Raw genomic sequence first — 14,788 nt, 5'->3', positions numbered from 1 at the left:
ACGCCCCTCACCAAAGTGCACCGCCAAAATCGACCTCTCCCTTAACAGTGGACCCATACCCGAACACGACGAGATCCGAGTACTGGGGCTCTTTATTCACAAAAATCGCAAAGCTGACACAACATTGGCCAAATTGCGTAAGGTGGGGGACCAGGTGGGCCGGATGGTCCGCCGGGTTTCGAACAAGCGCGGGGGGTTACGATGCAAAGACGCCTTGCGGCTGGCGCATGCATTTGTAACCAGTCGAGTCCTTTACTCGGCTCCATACCTCCACCTACGCAAACTTGACGAGAATGCACTCGAAGTCATTCTCCGTAAAATCTACAAGCGTGCCCTCGACCTCCCGGTCAGTACCTCCAACCTGCGCCTCCTGGGCCTGGGGATGGTGAACACCTTTAAAGAGCTGCGAGAGGCACACTTGATGAACCAATACACGAGACTCTCTAAAACGCCGTCGGGTCGCCGCCTCCTTGCCCGACTACACATCCATCATTCAATACATACGGAAGAGCACGTACTTATCCCATCACAGTGGAGGTATGCCCTGCACGTGCGCACTCTTCCGGTCAACATGACACGAGAGGACCATAGTGGCAGACGCCTCGCGAGGGCGGAAGCCTTGGCTCGCCACTACGGACACAAACACGGAGTCTTCTACGTGGACGCCTCCGGCCCGTACCATGGGGGTTGGTACACGGCCGCAGTCGTCCACCAAAACACAGCAGTAAACGGACTCACTTTCCGTGCACACAACATTACACACGCGGAGGTGGTTGCCATCGCGCTAGCCGCCGCAGATCAACACTCGCGGGTCATCATCACCGACTCGAGGGGTGCTTGCCGCAATATTGAGCAGGGGCACATACCGTACCTTGCCTACAAAATTTTGCAAAACAGCGACTATCTCGGTGCCCCATCCCACCGTACGATTATCTGGACTCCCGCTCACAGGGGCCTCGAAGGAAACGAGACGGCCGATGCCGTCGCCCGCGCGCTCACTTTCCGGGCATCACCTTCGTCCCCCAACGATCCGGACCCCGAACCCAATCCTGCCTATACTTTCAAAGAGATCGTTCAGCTCTACCAATCCGGCCATGCCATCTATCCCAAGCCCTGTAAGGGCCTCACAAAGGCGGAGGAGTGCATTCTCCTTCGCCTTTATACCAAAACTCTGCTGTGCCCGGCAGCCTTAAAATACTTTGACCCCGCTTGCACGGGGGAGTGCCCGCACTGTGGGGAAAAGTCCTCAGACATTTTCCACATGGTATGGGAATGTCAAAAAACCCCAAATCTAACCCCCCTACCCAACCCTTCCCGGGAGGACTGGGAGGCAGCCCTGCTCGGCTGCTCTGACCTGACGGCCCAACGGGCCTTGGTCGAGCGGGCCCGGGCGGCGGCCGACGCCAATGGGCTCCCGTAAGGGGGAGCCCACCTAGTGTTGACGCAAAACTTGTCTAAATAAATGTTTTTCAGACAGACCAGCGCTGATTGGTCTGCGCTCATCGAGCCGCTTCCGGCGGCGCTGCGTTTGTCCTTGTTCGCCTTTCTTGTTTCCGTGTTTTCATCGCGCTAAGAGCGCGCCACCCTCATCGTCGACGCCTAGGGACGACGCCGGGTGACGAAACGCCAATAAACGCCGAAAGAACACTGAATGTGGGGCGCCCTTTATATGGACACTCCAAGCAAATTTTCTCCGTCGATGTCGCCGTGGGGCTCCGCACATATACAGTAGAACCTCGTTCATAGTTTCGAAAAAAAGCCGCGAGAATAACGTACTAACCGGGAAAATGTACGATCCGAATAACTGAAATTCGACAGACTCGGCTATTGTTGACATCTGCGTAATGCGAAGCATCGCTCGGATCGTTGCGGCACGAGACGACCACGCGCGTTGGTGGTACTCCGGCTGCCCGAGACGCGTTTTGTTGTTTTCCTATTGCGTGATGTTTTAAGGGGGTGACGGGGAACCGAAACGAAATCGAACTGATGGGCGAAGCCGGATGCCGCCGAAGCGAAACGTGATGCCCACATCGCGCCGTCGTCTGGATTATCGCCTACTAAAAGCGTGCAGTACGCTACCAATGGTACTACGCACCACGTGCTGTAACACAGATAAGTGAAGATGCTTATCGCAGTTGGATTGGTGGTGATTGCTGTGAATGCCGCATGCGACGACCCGGAGAAAATTTGCTGGTACCGAAATGAGAAAATGAGTGGGCGCCGGCGTTTTCACGTGAGACGGACGTGCGAGTATTGCGGTGAAGCTGCTGCGGCGGGCAGCTATATACTGATGTCGATCGCGCGCACCTCGTGTATTTCCTTGTTTACATGGGATCTAGCGGCCGGAAAACGTATAATGCGATCGCAGTTTGGCGACGTAATGAACGTTGCTGCCGACAAATCGCGTTTTCCGTGAACATATGAACTGGTAAATACGAGCGTAACTCTTGGGTCATTTCTTGTGTTCTTGACTGCGAACGTTGGCGCTGGGAAAACGTACGTAACGGGAACGTATCGGTGAGGTTCTACTGCATTTAGGTTAATGTAGGCAATAATTAGCCTTATCCATGCCGTGTAAGCGGGTTATGTTGCTACACTATTCAATCACGAAAGTAGCTCATACCAGGTCTTAAGTTCTTGACTAAATCATTCCTGAGGATTTTGAGAATGACTGCGCATAAACGAATGGCATTAAACATAACATTCACGGCGCACGGGTCTTAAATCTTTTCAGACTATTAAATATTAAAAGTGCAATACGATTTGAGTGCTCAAACATGAAAGTGACGTAATTTTATTGGCGCGAATCTCTACGGGCCGCGTAGTGGCGCCCGTGCAATGTCATTACAGAACATACATAGCGCGTTAAGCCAGAAATTCTGGCGCACCTCCGTTAGACCGCATGCTCTGGCGGTGTGTCCGGTCACTCTCTATCATCAATAACAGCTCGGCCAGATGGGAGGCGGTTCTCCGCAGCCCTCTTCTGGCTGACCAACTCTGGGCTGTCCAGCAGGCCCACGATGCGGCCGAGAGGCTCGGCCTTCCGGTTCCTACGTGGGAGCGGCCCGCTTCGTGAAGACTCACGGTCTGCAGGACCTCATTAAGGTTTTGCCACACCACACCATACCATACCTCCGTATGTCGTGTCCACGTTAGTTGTACCCACATACAGTTGGAATACAGTCGGAGAAGTTCGACCGCAAAGCTAAGCCTATCGCAGTCAGTGCTTCGCCCTTCGGGCGAAGAATAAGGGGGAAAAGCTGATGGTGCTCTGAGTAACTGTGTTGTATGCGTAGGTTACGAAGGGCAAAATGACGTCCGAATATGTGTGGTCGGAGACGACGTACATGGCAAGCGTATCGTTGAGCGGACGGTTGAAGTGTTCTGTAAGGTCATTGGTTTGAAGATGGTACGCCGTAGTTGCGCGATGAACAACGTGACATTCTTTAAGAATGGCTTCAGCTGCTTAGGACAGGAAGACATGTCCGCGATCACTGAGCAGTTCCTGAGGTAACCCACGAAGCAGGAAGGTGGCAACATTGCGCGTGGTAGCTGCCGAGAGGGTGGCAATTTCGGCATATTGCTTGAGGTGTTCGACTGCCACAATGGCCCTGCTGTTTCCACCCGATATCAGCAGAAGGGGCCTATATAAATCAATGCCGATGTGCCCAAACGGGCGGGTAGGGCAAGGTAAAGGTTGCAGAACGCGTGGCAAGAGGCGGGGTGAAGATTTGCGGCGCTGACAATCGGGGCAAGAGCGAGCGAAATTCTGAACGTAGCTGTACATCCCTCGCCAGTAGTACCGCTGTCGAAGGCGTTGATAAGTTTTGAAAATTCCCAAGCATGCACAGTGTGGATCGGCGTGGAAAGCTACGCATATTTCAGAACGCAAACTGCGAGGTACTACTAGCAATCACTGGCACCCGTCGGGGTTATAATTGCGTCGGTGAAGCAGGTTGTCGCGAATGGCGAAATGGTGAGCTTGACGACGCAAGCTGGTTGTCCTGGTGAACAAGAAAGCAGTTCTATAAGGGAGGCAATCCAATGGTCCTTGCGCTGCTCAGAAGCGATGGTGGTAAGGTCGAGCGGAGAAACACAAACCGGCATAGTAAGCAGCAGGCATTGTCGTCCGGCAAAGGCGTGCGCGAGAAGGCGTCTGCGTCAGAATTCTGGCGTCCGCTGCGGTACAGCACGCGGATATCGTAGTACTGCACGCGAAATGCCCATCGAGCAAGATGGCCTGAGGGATCTTTCAAGGACGACAAACAACATAGTGCATGGTGGTCCGTGACTATATCAAATGGACGGCCATACAAATAAAGCTGGCATTTAGTAAGTGCCCAGATGATGGTCAGGCATTCTTTTCTGTCAAGGTGTAATTTGTCTCAGGTTTCATAAGCGCACGACTTGCACAAACCATGACATATTCAGGAAACCCTTGTCTGCGCTGGGCAAGAACAGAGCCGAGGCCAATACCGCTGGCATCTGTGTACACCTCGGTGGGTGCTGTCGGTTCGTAATGGCGCAAAATTGGCGGAGACGTTAGTAAACGAGAGAGCTTTGTCAAGGCCTCGTCGCACTCGGACGACTACGAAGTGAGGGGCCCGTTGCTTTGAAGTAGCTTCGTCAGGGGCGATATGACGGCGACAAAATTGCGAACGAAGCGTCTGAAGTAAGAGCACGTAGCTATGAAACTGCGCAATTCTTTGACAGAAACTTGCCGCGGTTGCTTAGTGGCTGTGGTGTTTGGCTGCTAAGCACGAGGTCGCGGGATCGAATCCGGGCCACGGCGGCCGCATTTCGATGGGGGCGAAATACGAAAACACCCGTGTACTTAGATTTAGGTGCACGTTAAAAAACCCCAGGCGGTCTAAATTTCCCGAGTCCCCCACTACGGCGTGCCTCATAATCAGATCGTGGTTTTGGCACGTAAAACCTCATACTTTAATTTTTTTGGACGGACGTCGGCTGAGGGAATTCGGCGACGGCTCGAAGTTTGACTGGATCGGGGAGAGTTCGATCCTTGGAAACGACGTAACCTAGGGCGCTGTAGTGTAAAGCTATTCCAAACTTTTCCATTCCAATTCTGCAATCAGCCCTCCGCGGTTGCTCAAAAACATTTTTGGACCACCCCCACTTCGCCTGTATGTCACGCGACGTCACGAAAACCGCGATAGCTCCCCATCTGATATGGTGCGCACGCACTGATTATGCAACATTGGACCGAACAAACGAAATTGTTATTTCTGATCCGACGCCTTTTAGCCATTAACACTCGGTTATTGGTCAAAAGTTGTCGGGCTGCACCTACTTCACCTGCCTGTCACGTGACGTCACAAGAACGCGAAAACTCACCGCGTCAAGGTGACGTGTACGCGTTAAAGATGCATTAATATGCCGAACAACACTGAATTTTTTTCTGAATAGCCGGAGGCTGCCCCGCTCCGAAAGGATTAAAAGTTGGCTGCCGCCGATCGCTCAGGCACTGGCTACTCGCACCTGCCGTGGAGCATGGATTTATTTGCGTACAATAAACCTTTTTGCGTGGCCGTGTAACGTTTTCTAGCACTTTGGACACGTTTACGACTTCGCTCTGCCAACTCTTCTTTGCTGAGGTTTTGTTTTAGCGGCATTTTTAACCTTCCGTCGCATGCCGCCGCGATTTTCGACCAGCCACCACAAGCAAAGTAAGGGAAAGCGGACCAATCGCAGACGCCGGCACCACCCTCTTCATCCAGTTATTGATTTTCAGAGCACTGGCTCGGCCCTATCGAATCCTTCTTCTCTTGAGCGTGCTCCTCGCCTCTTGTCAGCCAATTATATTAGACAAGCAGCCCACCGTAGGCAATTTCATTCGTTTTTAAAGCCAACAAAAGTGACCTCCTATAAACGAGGAGAGCGTTTGATTGGTCTGTTCGGACTACCCTGCAGGACACCGCCCGATGCTTGCGTCGACGGTTACGCAAATTTGACGTCAGGAGATTGGAATAAAAACATATTGGAATAGTTTTACGTTATAGGGCCCCTAGAATCGTCAGCTGCCAAGCCACAAATCGGCTCTTCTTTAGGTTTAATTGTAGGCCAGCGTTTGTTCAACACGTCAAAACACACCGCAGTCGTTGAAGGTGCGTGGTGAAGTCAGGAGCAAAAACAACAACGTCATCAAGATGCAAGCACGTGTGCCACTTCAAGCCGCGCAGTACTGTGTCCATCAGGCGCTCAAAAGTTGCGGGTGCATTACAAAGTCCAAATGGCATTACGTTAAATTTGTATAAACCGCCGGGTGTGAGAAAAGCTGTCTTCGGCCGATCGGGTTCTGTCATGGGCGCTTGAGCTAAAATCTAGAGATTAAAATAATTTTGCGCCTTGTAGACTGTCCGTCTATGCGTGGAAGAGGGTAGACGTCCTTCCTAGTGATCTTGTTGAGGCACCGGTCGTTTACACAGAACCGCGCAGAACCATGTTTCTTCGTAACAAGGACGACACGGCATGCCCATGGACTGTTGGAAAGTCGTATCACCTCCCGGCGTAGGATTTCGTCGACTTGTTCGTTGATTACACGACCTCCTGCAGGAGATACAGAAAACGGACGTTGCCGTAATGGCGGTTGCGAGCCAGTGTCGATGCGATGTGCAACAGTTAAAGTCCGGCCCAGAGAAGATTGCCCTACATCGAAAGAAGAAGCACGAAATTATTCTGAGAGGCACGAAAGCCGAGACCGCTGGACCGGTGTAAGGTCATCGGCAATAGAAGAACCGAACACACCACTCGGCGATAGGCCACACGTAGAAACAGCACTGAGCTCACTGGAACTAGCACATTAACTGTCATCGGGCACGTCCATAATTTGTACGTCTTCGATGGCTCCTACATTGCCAAGACATTCCCCTCGGAGCAGCATCATAGGGTATGGGAACGGCTTGCAAACGAAAACGGTGCTGTAGCCCTGTGTGATGTCCACTGTAGCAAAAGGTAGCAGCAGGCTTTTCCGAGTGAGAAAGCGGTAGGATGGAGACAGTAGTCCAACAGCGCCTGAGATTCCACTGCAGTACATACATAGACACGACCGTTGACGCGTTCGGAGAAACGTGGGTGTCGGCTTGGACAAGTAGTTTGCTCGAAAACAAAGATTTGTAGGTGAGCGGCAATTCTAACAGCAGCGAGAGTTCTATTTCGGCCCGTGCGCAATGGATAACGGCATTTTGACGCGAGATAAAATCTCAGCCGACGATAACGAAATGAGAACACGAGGAAAGGATGATGAATTTTATGGAGTATGGAACATCGTTAAGGAAATAAAGAGCAGTGCAAGCCGCCAAGGCTTGAATATGCTGAGCACTGGCTGTGCGGAGGGACAACCCAGAAAGGCGCGTCGTGACTTTCCGCAGTAATTAAGCGGCGAAGCGTCCATAACACATACGGCCGCTCCTGTGTCCACGAATGCAGATGCGTGAACACCGTCAACAAACAATTCGGTTACGTTCGAGGGACTGCGTTGAGGACTTTCACATTTCGGCGGTGTCGTAGCCCGTGCCTCTTGGACTGCGACGATTAGTTTTCCTCGTCCCGAGTTACGGGGTGAGGTCTCATCGGCAGCAGTGAGCGATGGCGAGGAGCTGGTGAACGGCGGGTGATTGGCGTTGAGCGCAGTGTCAGTGACATAGCCGACGGGGGGTCGTAATATTAACGGTTGGGCTGGCTCGTCATGGGTGGCGCGGCGATTAGCGGATGCGCACGATTACAATAATATGCGATGTGACTGGCACAGCCACACGCAAAGCATATTGTCAGGTTGTCGGGGATACGCCACCTGTTCGCTGGGCAGGTCCCATCCATGTCACACGACGCGTAAGTACGAGGCGGCTGCTGATATGGCTGCATGGCGGGCTGCAGTCGGGGTCCCGCCACGACGTTGCCGTAACGGAGAGGCATCCTTGGAGAGAGTTCCTCCGCAAGTATGGAGAGAGGTCATCGCGACGACTTCAGCGTAGCCGAGTGGTGTAGCCACTGGGTCGTCGCAACGACTTCAGCGTAGTTGAGTGGTGCCGCCGCAGGAAGATATTGGCGCTGGCCTGGCAAACCTTCGGCGATTTCTTGCTCGATCGCGCGGCGGAGCGGAGGCATAAAATTCGAGGCAGGCTGTTGTATACGCGGCGGCTGAGTGAATGTCATCAAGGAGAGCTGGTGTACAACTTCCTCCAGGACGAAAGCCTTCATTTCTGCAAGCAGCGCTGACTGGTCGGAGGTGGTATATAAACCGGAAGTGGTTTTCCTCACGCGATGAAGGGCGACGTGTCAACGAGCGCTGCTTGCGTAGCTCCTCGTAGCTTTAACAGAGAGTGACGATGTGAGTCACGGAGTGAGTATTCTTTGCAAGTAGCATGTTGAAAGCATGGTCCTCTATCCTTTTCATGACATTTCGGATTTTACGGAACTTCGACATCGTCGCGTTGACTCTCTTACGCAAGTCCAGAACATATTCAATTTAGCTGGCAAATGATTTACCCGGCTTCTGTGTGCATTCTCGCAAAAGCGATTCCGCACGCAGCTTGCGCACAGCAGGGCGACCAAACACAGCCATGCACTAAAGAGGTCTTGAACGAGGACCACGTCGCAAAATCGGTTTCATGGTTGTTGTACCAAAGAGTGGCGACACCAGCGCGATAGAAGAACACGTTGCTCAGTTTTGTGGGATCGTCCGATTTGTTGTGGGCGCTTACCCTCTCATATGTCGTCAGCCAGTCCTCCACGTAGGTGTCGTCCGAGCCGCATGAAAATGGCAGGGTCCCTGCCATATTCAACGTCTAGGTGCGCCGAGGGCTGTTAACTTCGTGGGCGCTGTGTTCTCGCCGCTTAGTTCGCGTTGAAGCGATCGACAGCACGAAGGTAAATTCGCTCACTGCGGCTGCCGCTCTTCCTCACGCCAGCGTTTTGGCAGCGAGTGTCCGTGGTCACCGAGTGAGTTGTCTTTGTTTGCCTGTGTGCGCGTGACACCGTGCTGGTTAATTTAGGGAATAAGCGAATGTTTACGAGCTTATACGGCCGATAAAGCTATTCTCCTTACAATGTATAGCTATCTAACAATTTGCTATTTCAACCAGCGCTTCACCAGTCTGGCGAAACTGTGACTTTATTTGTTTAGTTATTTATTTTATTTTTTATTTTTTAGCCATTGCTTAGCTTTGTTTTTCACTACTTGCTATGCGGCATAAGCTCGATGCCGTGATCGTAAATACAAGTTTCATCGCCGGTGACGACTTCTTGGAAGAATTAACGGGTTTCGTGCGAAGTGTTCCAATCATTGCAACACTCCTTCGTCCCAATTTTCGCTGAGTAGTCAGAAGTTCCGGCACCAGCATGGCTCATATTGTTTTTATTTCCAAATGTTAAGTTAAATTCTAGTGAACGGGTGATTTTTCCAAACCAAGTGCTCCTAATATCATTTCTAACAGTCAGTCGGCAGTCACTGAGCTCGAAAGAACGCACAGGATCGATGTTTTCATCGTCGTACGAGGTGGATCGACGTCCTGATATTGAGTAGTTCTTGAGGGTCCTCACGGCCTTTCCGAAAATGCTGATCCAACTTGAACACCGTTCCTTCCTTTATAGGGCATCTTTTACAAATACATTTTGCAACATTTCATGAATTTCTGCAGCATTATTGCCCGAAATCGCCAGAAATTCGACATTCATTCTTTGTTTTTTCTGTTCGTAGATCGTCATTCGGACAAACGCTATACATAGGTTACACAACATTTGCACGCATAGAAGTATTGTGTTTCATCATATATGAGCAGACCAGCTCGTACTAGAGGTCAACCGGGTCCTATCGAGTGGAGAGACTGAGCGAGTGGTGCCAATCCACCCGCTGCCACTTTTTTTGCTGACGCACTGCATGAACTTATGGGACAGATTTTGTGCATACCATACGTACATGCAAATCTGCAGCCTATATTCGTTATTGTAGAACATAACGTTATAGGTTTTGCTGGGACACGCTGAGAATGCAGGTGGCGCTCCAGAATATCTTGATTTTCTATTGCGGCAGTGGCGGCCGCGTTTCGATAGAGGCAAAAGGCAAGAACACTCATGTACATACTTGTATTTAAGTGCACGTTAACCAACTCCGGCGGATCATAATTTAATACAGAGCCCTCCAATAAGGCCTCCCTCGTAAGTCACTGTGCAGTTTCGGGACGTCGAACGCCACAATTATTTTTTTTTAAAGTCAGCGCATCTAGTGGCCGCGAGCTTGAAAGGGGCTCTGATACGCCGTCTTTCGCAAGTGTCTATGATAGTAAGTAAAACTCATGCATAAAACAGATATTGGTGAGTTCCTTAAGTTGTTCCTGGCAAAATTCTGCAGCCGGGAATTCATTAACAAATATTCATGCATTTTCGTAAGTGCGGCTGATGCAATGAGTTGGACATGAAGAGGAGTAGATTTTAACGAAGAGAAAGGAGGAGAGGTCGGCCTGGAGAGCGTGGCTCTAGCCTGCTACACCTCAAACGTCATAGCGCTGGATTCACATGGGCAAGAAAGACGGCAGGACGTGCACTATTCTGCTGCTCCTCACTGGATTAAGGCGAAGTGGGAGCTACGTGGAAAGATAGGTGCCAATACTGCAATGCCCTGCACCCGGCTTCCCCAACTTTCGTTAACCGCCGCGGTGGAGCATTGGCTACGGCATTCCGCTGGCGAGTATGAGGTCGCAGTTTCGACTACCGGCCGTGGCGGCATTACGATGGTGGCGAAATACAAAAACGGTCCTGTACTTTCATTTAGGTGCACCTTAAAGAATCCCGAGTGGCCAAAATTTATTTGTGGCCCTTTACTGCGGCCTCTCTAATAACCCCGGAGTTGGCTTAAGACATGAAACCCCATGAATCAAACGATAAATCGACCGGTCGTCACTGGAAGTTATGTTTGTAAGCGTATTTACAAAGAATCGTCGCAGCCGGGAGAAAGTGAAAGCTTATATTGACAGTGAGGATATTAACGAGGCATTCAATGATGGCGCGGTAGAATTTTAGGGTATGTAATTAACTTAAAACGTTCAAAAAGGACTCTTGAAGTTATATTCGGAAATCTTTGCGCGGAGACTCGCTTTCAGTTGACGATTTTCTTGAAGTGCGTCCAAGTGTGTAAATAAATCAGCTGAAGTTCGGCTCCCCCCTCCCTCCCCGCTTTTTTTTTTTCCCTACGTCGCTGGGTGAACTTATTAATTGATCGAGTGAGGTGTTTTTTGGGCTAGGTTGTTCATAACAAAGAACGAAAATCGTAGTGCAAGTACAGTGGCCGAGCGCGTGCAGCAGTCCACGCCATTCTTTCCTTAATCGCGTGAATTTTCAGTTTTAACACCTTTAGGGATGAGAGAGAAGGTCACAGTGCGCTACGTCGTTGTGAAGCGGACAAATTAATTCTAAATGTCAAAACGTTCCTCGCGCGATAGGGCGTGGCTTGCTCTTCAGACCATACGATGCTCGTGAACACTTTGTCACTGGTAGAACACCGGGTGGTCTTCTGGTTGACCTCCCTGCCTTTCCTGTCCTTGCTTTCTCTCTCTCTTTGTCCCTGCGTCCAAGAGGAACCGCCGCAAAAGCTTACAGACGAAATCTGCTACGATGACCGGCCACGGCGTCCGGCTATTACAGTTAACTACCAGTCTCACACGATTCAGCCGTTGCCTTCTCGTTGCGCCGTAACAGCTTTGCTGTAGGCTTTGTGACGAAATCACCCACGAAAATATTCTCCCTGCAACGGGGTTCTCCTTTATCTATGGGCTCGCTCGTGTATGCTACTGACATGTCCGTGCTTGGGCGAAAATGATCACATTTCAATTCTTCTCGCTTCTGCTGGACTCGAATTCGCTAAGTTTTTCATTCGAATAAGAGCTGTGTCGGCCGGCCTTCGTCCCTGGAATAATGTGTGCACGATCACTATTACCTACCACCTGCTCTTTCGTATATTTCTAGCGTAAGAAGGCGTGTTTCTTTCTTTTTTTTTTTTTTTGCGAATACGGGCCCTGATACTTCAGGCCTCCCTCCACCCCTACCTGAAACTGTCCTCTTTTATTTAGTTCTTTAAGGAATCAAACCAGCATGGTGCCGAAGTTCAAAGTCCGCGCTTGGGGGCTTCCTGGGTCTCCGACAAGGGGTATGTGGTCCTAGCGACCGAGCAGGTACGCTGTTAAGTTCGTATAATCACGGATTCGTCAGGCGGCTCGCCGAGTGAAAGGAACTACGAGAGGGTCATCGCTTACCTGCTGCCGCGGCGTAGACGCAGCTCGGTGAAGAGCGAGCAGCTCCGCCTCTGGGTCCCTCGGTGGTTGCGGCAGCTCGGTCGTCCACTAATGGCGGCGGAGCCCGCTGGAGTGCGGCCAAGCGGCGCGCTGACCGTGACGTCGACGGCGCTGGTCACGGCTCGCTTAGTCTTGGCCGCGGTCCGAGCCCGCTGTTCCGTAACCGCGCCAGCGCGACGTGGCTGCGTGGGCGCGGTCGATGGGCTCGGTCTCCCCGCTCCGCTGGATTAATTGCTGCTCGCGAGGCCTTTCCAATTACGACGAGCGCATCACAGAACGGAGTCGCGAGCCGACGACTTTGGAAACGCGTGCCTATGCGTCTCTCCAAATAAGTGCGCAGAGCGCGCCTATACACGCAGTCGCTTTATTTTCTGCGTTGAATAGAACGTGCGGAGGATCCTCCCTGTGTCGCTCTGCACTGTTAAGTCCAGAAACTAGAGGAGGGCATTGCGGAAACTGCGCGGCGTCGCAGTGCTTCGCTATCGCGGCGCACGCCGCGATGAATTCAGGGCACGCGTAGCGTCCGCCTTTGTCCGTGCGTCCGAGTACTTTTTCGAGCCCACACCTCAGCGCATACCGCGTAGATGCCAGGGTGATCGCGTGGCTTCCTAGGAAGGTGCGCTCGCGAGTGTGCGAGCGGCCGCTATGGGTAAGCGTGTGCTGGTAGCAAGAGAGATTAGCAATTACGGCAATGCACGCAAATCCTCCCGGCTCGCTCCCATTCCGCGGATATATATTCAGATGGGCGTGAAACTCATTGACAACGCTGAGATACCGTTGCCAAGGTGGTGAAACGCCTTTGATTCGACTTCTGGCCGCGTGTCTTCGTTGCGCCACGCATGCTGAAGATAGGAGGGCACGTGACGTTCTGTAGGTGGTCAACTATTACGGCATTGACAGAGACTAGTGGTTCTTTACAACAGGAAGGAAGGACGTACTGTTTTTCATGACATACCATGGAGATCCGTGTGTTACCTACACGTCGGAGTTGTCATTCAGCGCAATCCGCAACATTAGTGTACCTGTTTTCACGTTCAAGGTGACGACTAGACCTCCACCGAGATTTTCCCACCTAGTTAGCGACCTCTATTCCTAAGCTATCGCTTATCCACACTCCATCCATCCCTGCAAATCAGCTTAGGGCGTCATTTGTCACAACCAGCGTAATATTTTCTTGATTAATTTGCTCCCACGGTTCACTTAATCTTTGGATGGGCGAGTAACAAAATTTTTAACAACGTCCATGATAGGGCATCATACGACACAATAAAAACGCAGAAATCTATTGTCACGCTTTCTTGAAGGCAGCCTATTCGTTGCCTCGCAAGAAGAATTGACGCTGCCGGCTAAGTAGCAGTGATAAAGCTATGGCAGGCGTGGTTGGGCGGTGAAAGGGCGCTGAATCGAGCCCCGAGCTTGAATGTGATAACAGTTCGACCTTTGGAAGACGCCCGTTACGCACGCGCATGTCAACCATTTTGCCTGCACCAGCAATTGTATGGGCACGAGCCATCAATGAAGTCCACAAATAAAGCCCTCCCTCGCAGGAAAGGCGTAAGCACACTTCAAGCCGGGCGGGCACGTATGCTACGAGAAAAGCCGTCGTCCGTACAGTTTTCTTTCTTCAACCTACGTTCTTCGACCAGCTTCGGTCTAGCTCACACACGCGCACCTTTTGTTTCGTAGAGGACAAAGAGAATGCGGAACACGATTCAGGACGCACAAAAGGCGATTTCAAGCAGGTCGGTTGAAAGACGCGGTCGCGCGGGTGATGCGTGTCTACAATGTTGGTCGTCTTTACCATGCCAGTGCATTTCTCGTGTACCTTATGGAGCTCGTGACATGGAATGTCTGTACTTTATGACCAGACGCTACGCTCACTTCGCAGTCTGACAGCGAAAAATGAGAGAGAGAGAGAGAGAGAGAGAGAGAGAGAGAGAGAGAGAGAGAGAGAGAGAGAGAGAGAGAGAGAGAGAGAGAGAGAGAGAGAGGAACCTTCCTACATTCGCCGGGCACTACCGTATCTGCGGTACGATAGGTATACATTCGGCCGATTTGAGCGTGTAATTTGCTGGTGTGGGACGTCAACTGTACGAAGTAATTTTGTTGGCGATGAGAAAAACGATCCTTGATGATAACGGAATACAGTTATCAATCTTCGTCGACTGGAAGTGGTGCACACAAATAGCTTCCTCTAAAGGATACGGCTCTCCACTACTCCTTAGTACTGTCGTGGCCATGAAAAAAAAAAAAAAAACACATTGACACATAAAATAGGCAGTCTGGGCAATCGTCGTTCTGTTCTACACAGTATACTAGGGCTATCTTAAACGGCCCTAGCACACTGTGCATAATGTTCTCTCTCTTTTTCTTTCACTCCCCCTCCCCACGTGCAGGGTAGCAAACTCGACAAAGTCTAGTAAACCTCTCTGCCTTTCCTTCGTCCCTACTCTCTCTCATACTAGGATCGTGGTCGAGGAGTCAAT

At 51.2% G+C, this 14,788-nt stretch overlaps 2 protein-coding genes across 5 annotated transcripts in view; one reads left to right on the top strand and one right to left on the bottom strand.

The window, feature by feature from the left end:
* The window catches only part of LOC126540035 (uncharacterized), a 43,787-nt gene extending 31,001 nt beyond the window's left edge, over positions 1-12,786 (bottom strand). Inside the window, exon 1 of one of the 4 annotated variants that reach the window (XM_050186837.3) lies at positions 12,264-12,786. The gene's annotated coding sequence lies outside the window, so the exon portion shown is untranslated. The remainder of the gene's footprint in view (positions 1-12,263) is intronic. The other 3 variants (XM_050186835.3, XM_050186839.3, XM_050186838.3) reach the window with 3 other exon arrangements.
* Positions 564-1,439, top strand: LOC126540042 (uncharacterized). Its single transcript, XM_050186849.2, has one exon. It carries the CDS (start codon positions 572-574, stop codon positions 1,418-1,420), a length of 849 nt encoding a protein of 282 aa, XP_050042806.1. The 5' UTR covers positions 564-571; the 3' UTR covers positions 1,421-1,439.
* Positions 12,787-14,788: the final 2,002 nt, after the last annotated feature.

Source organism: Dermacentor andersoni, chromosome 2 (genome assembly GCF_023375885.2).
Source record: "Dermacentor andersoni chromosome 2, qqDerAnde1_hic_scaffold, whole genome shotgun sequence".
Taxonomy (NCBI): Eukaryota; Metazoa; Arthropoda; class Arachnida; order Ixodida; family Ixodidae; genus Dermacentor; species Dermacentor andersoni.
The sequence above is the reverse complement of the archived record's forward strand: the minus strand, read 5'-3'. Positions and strand labels throughout refer to the sequence as shown.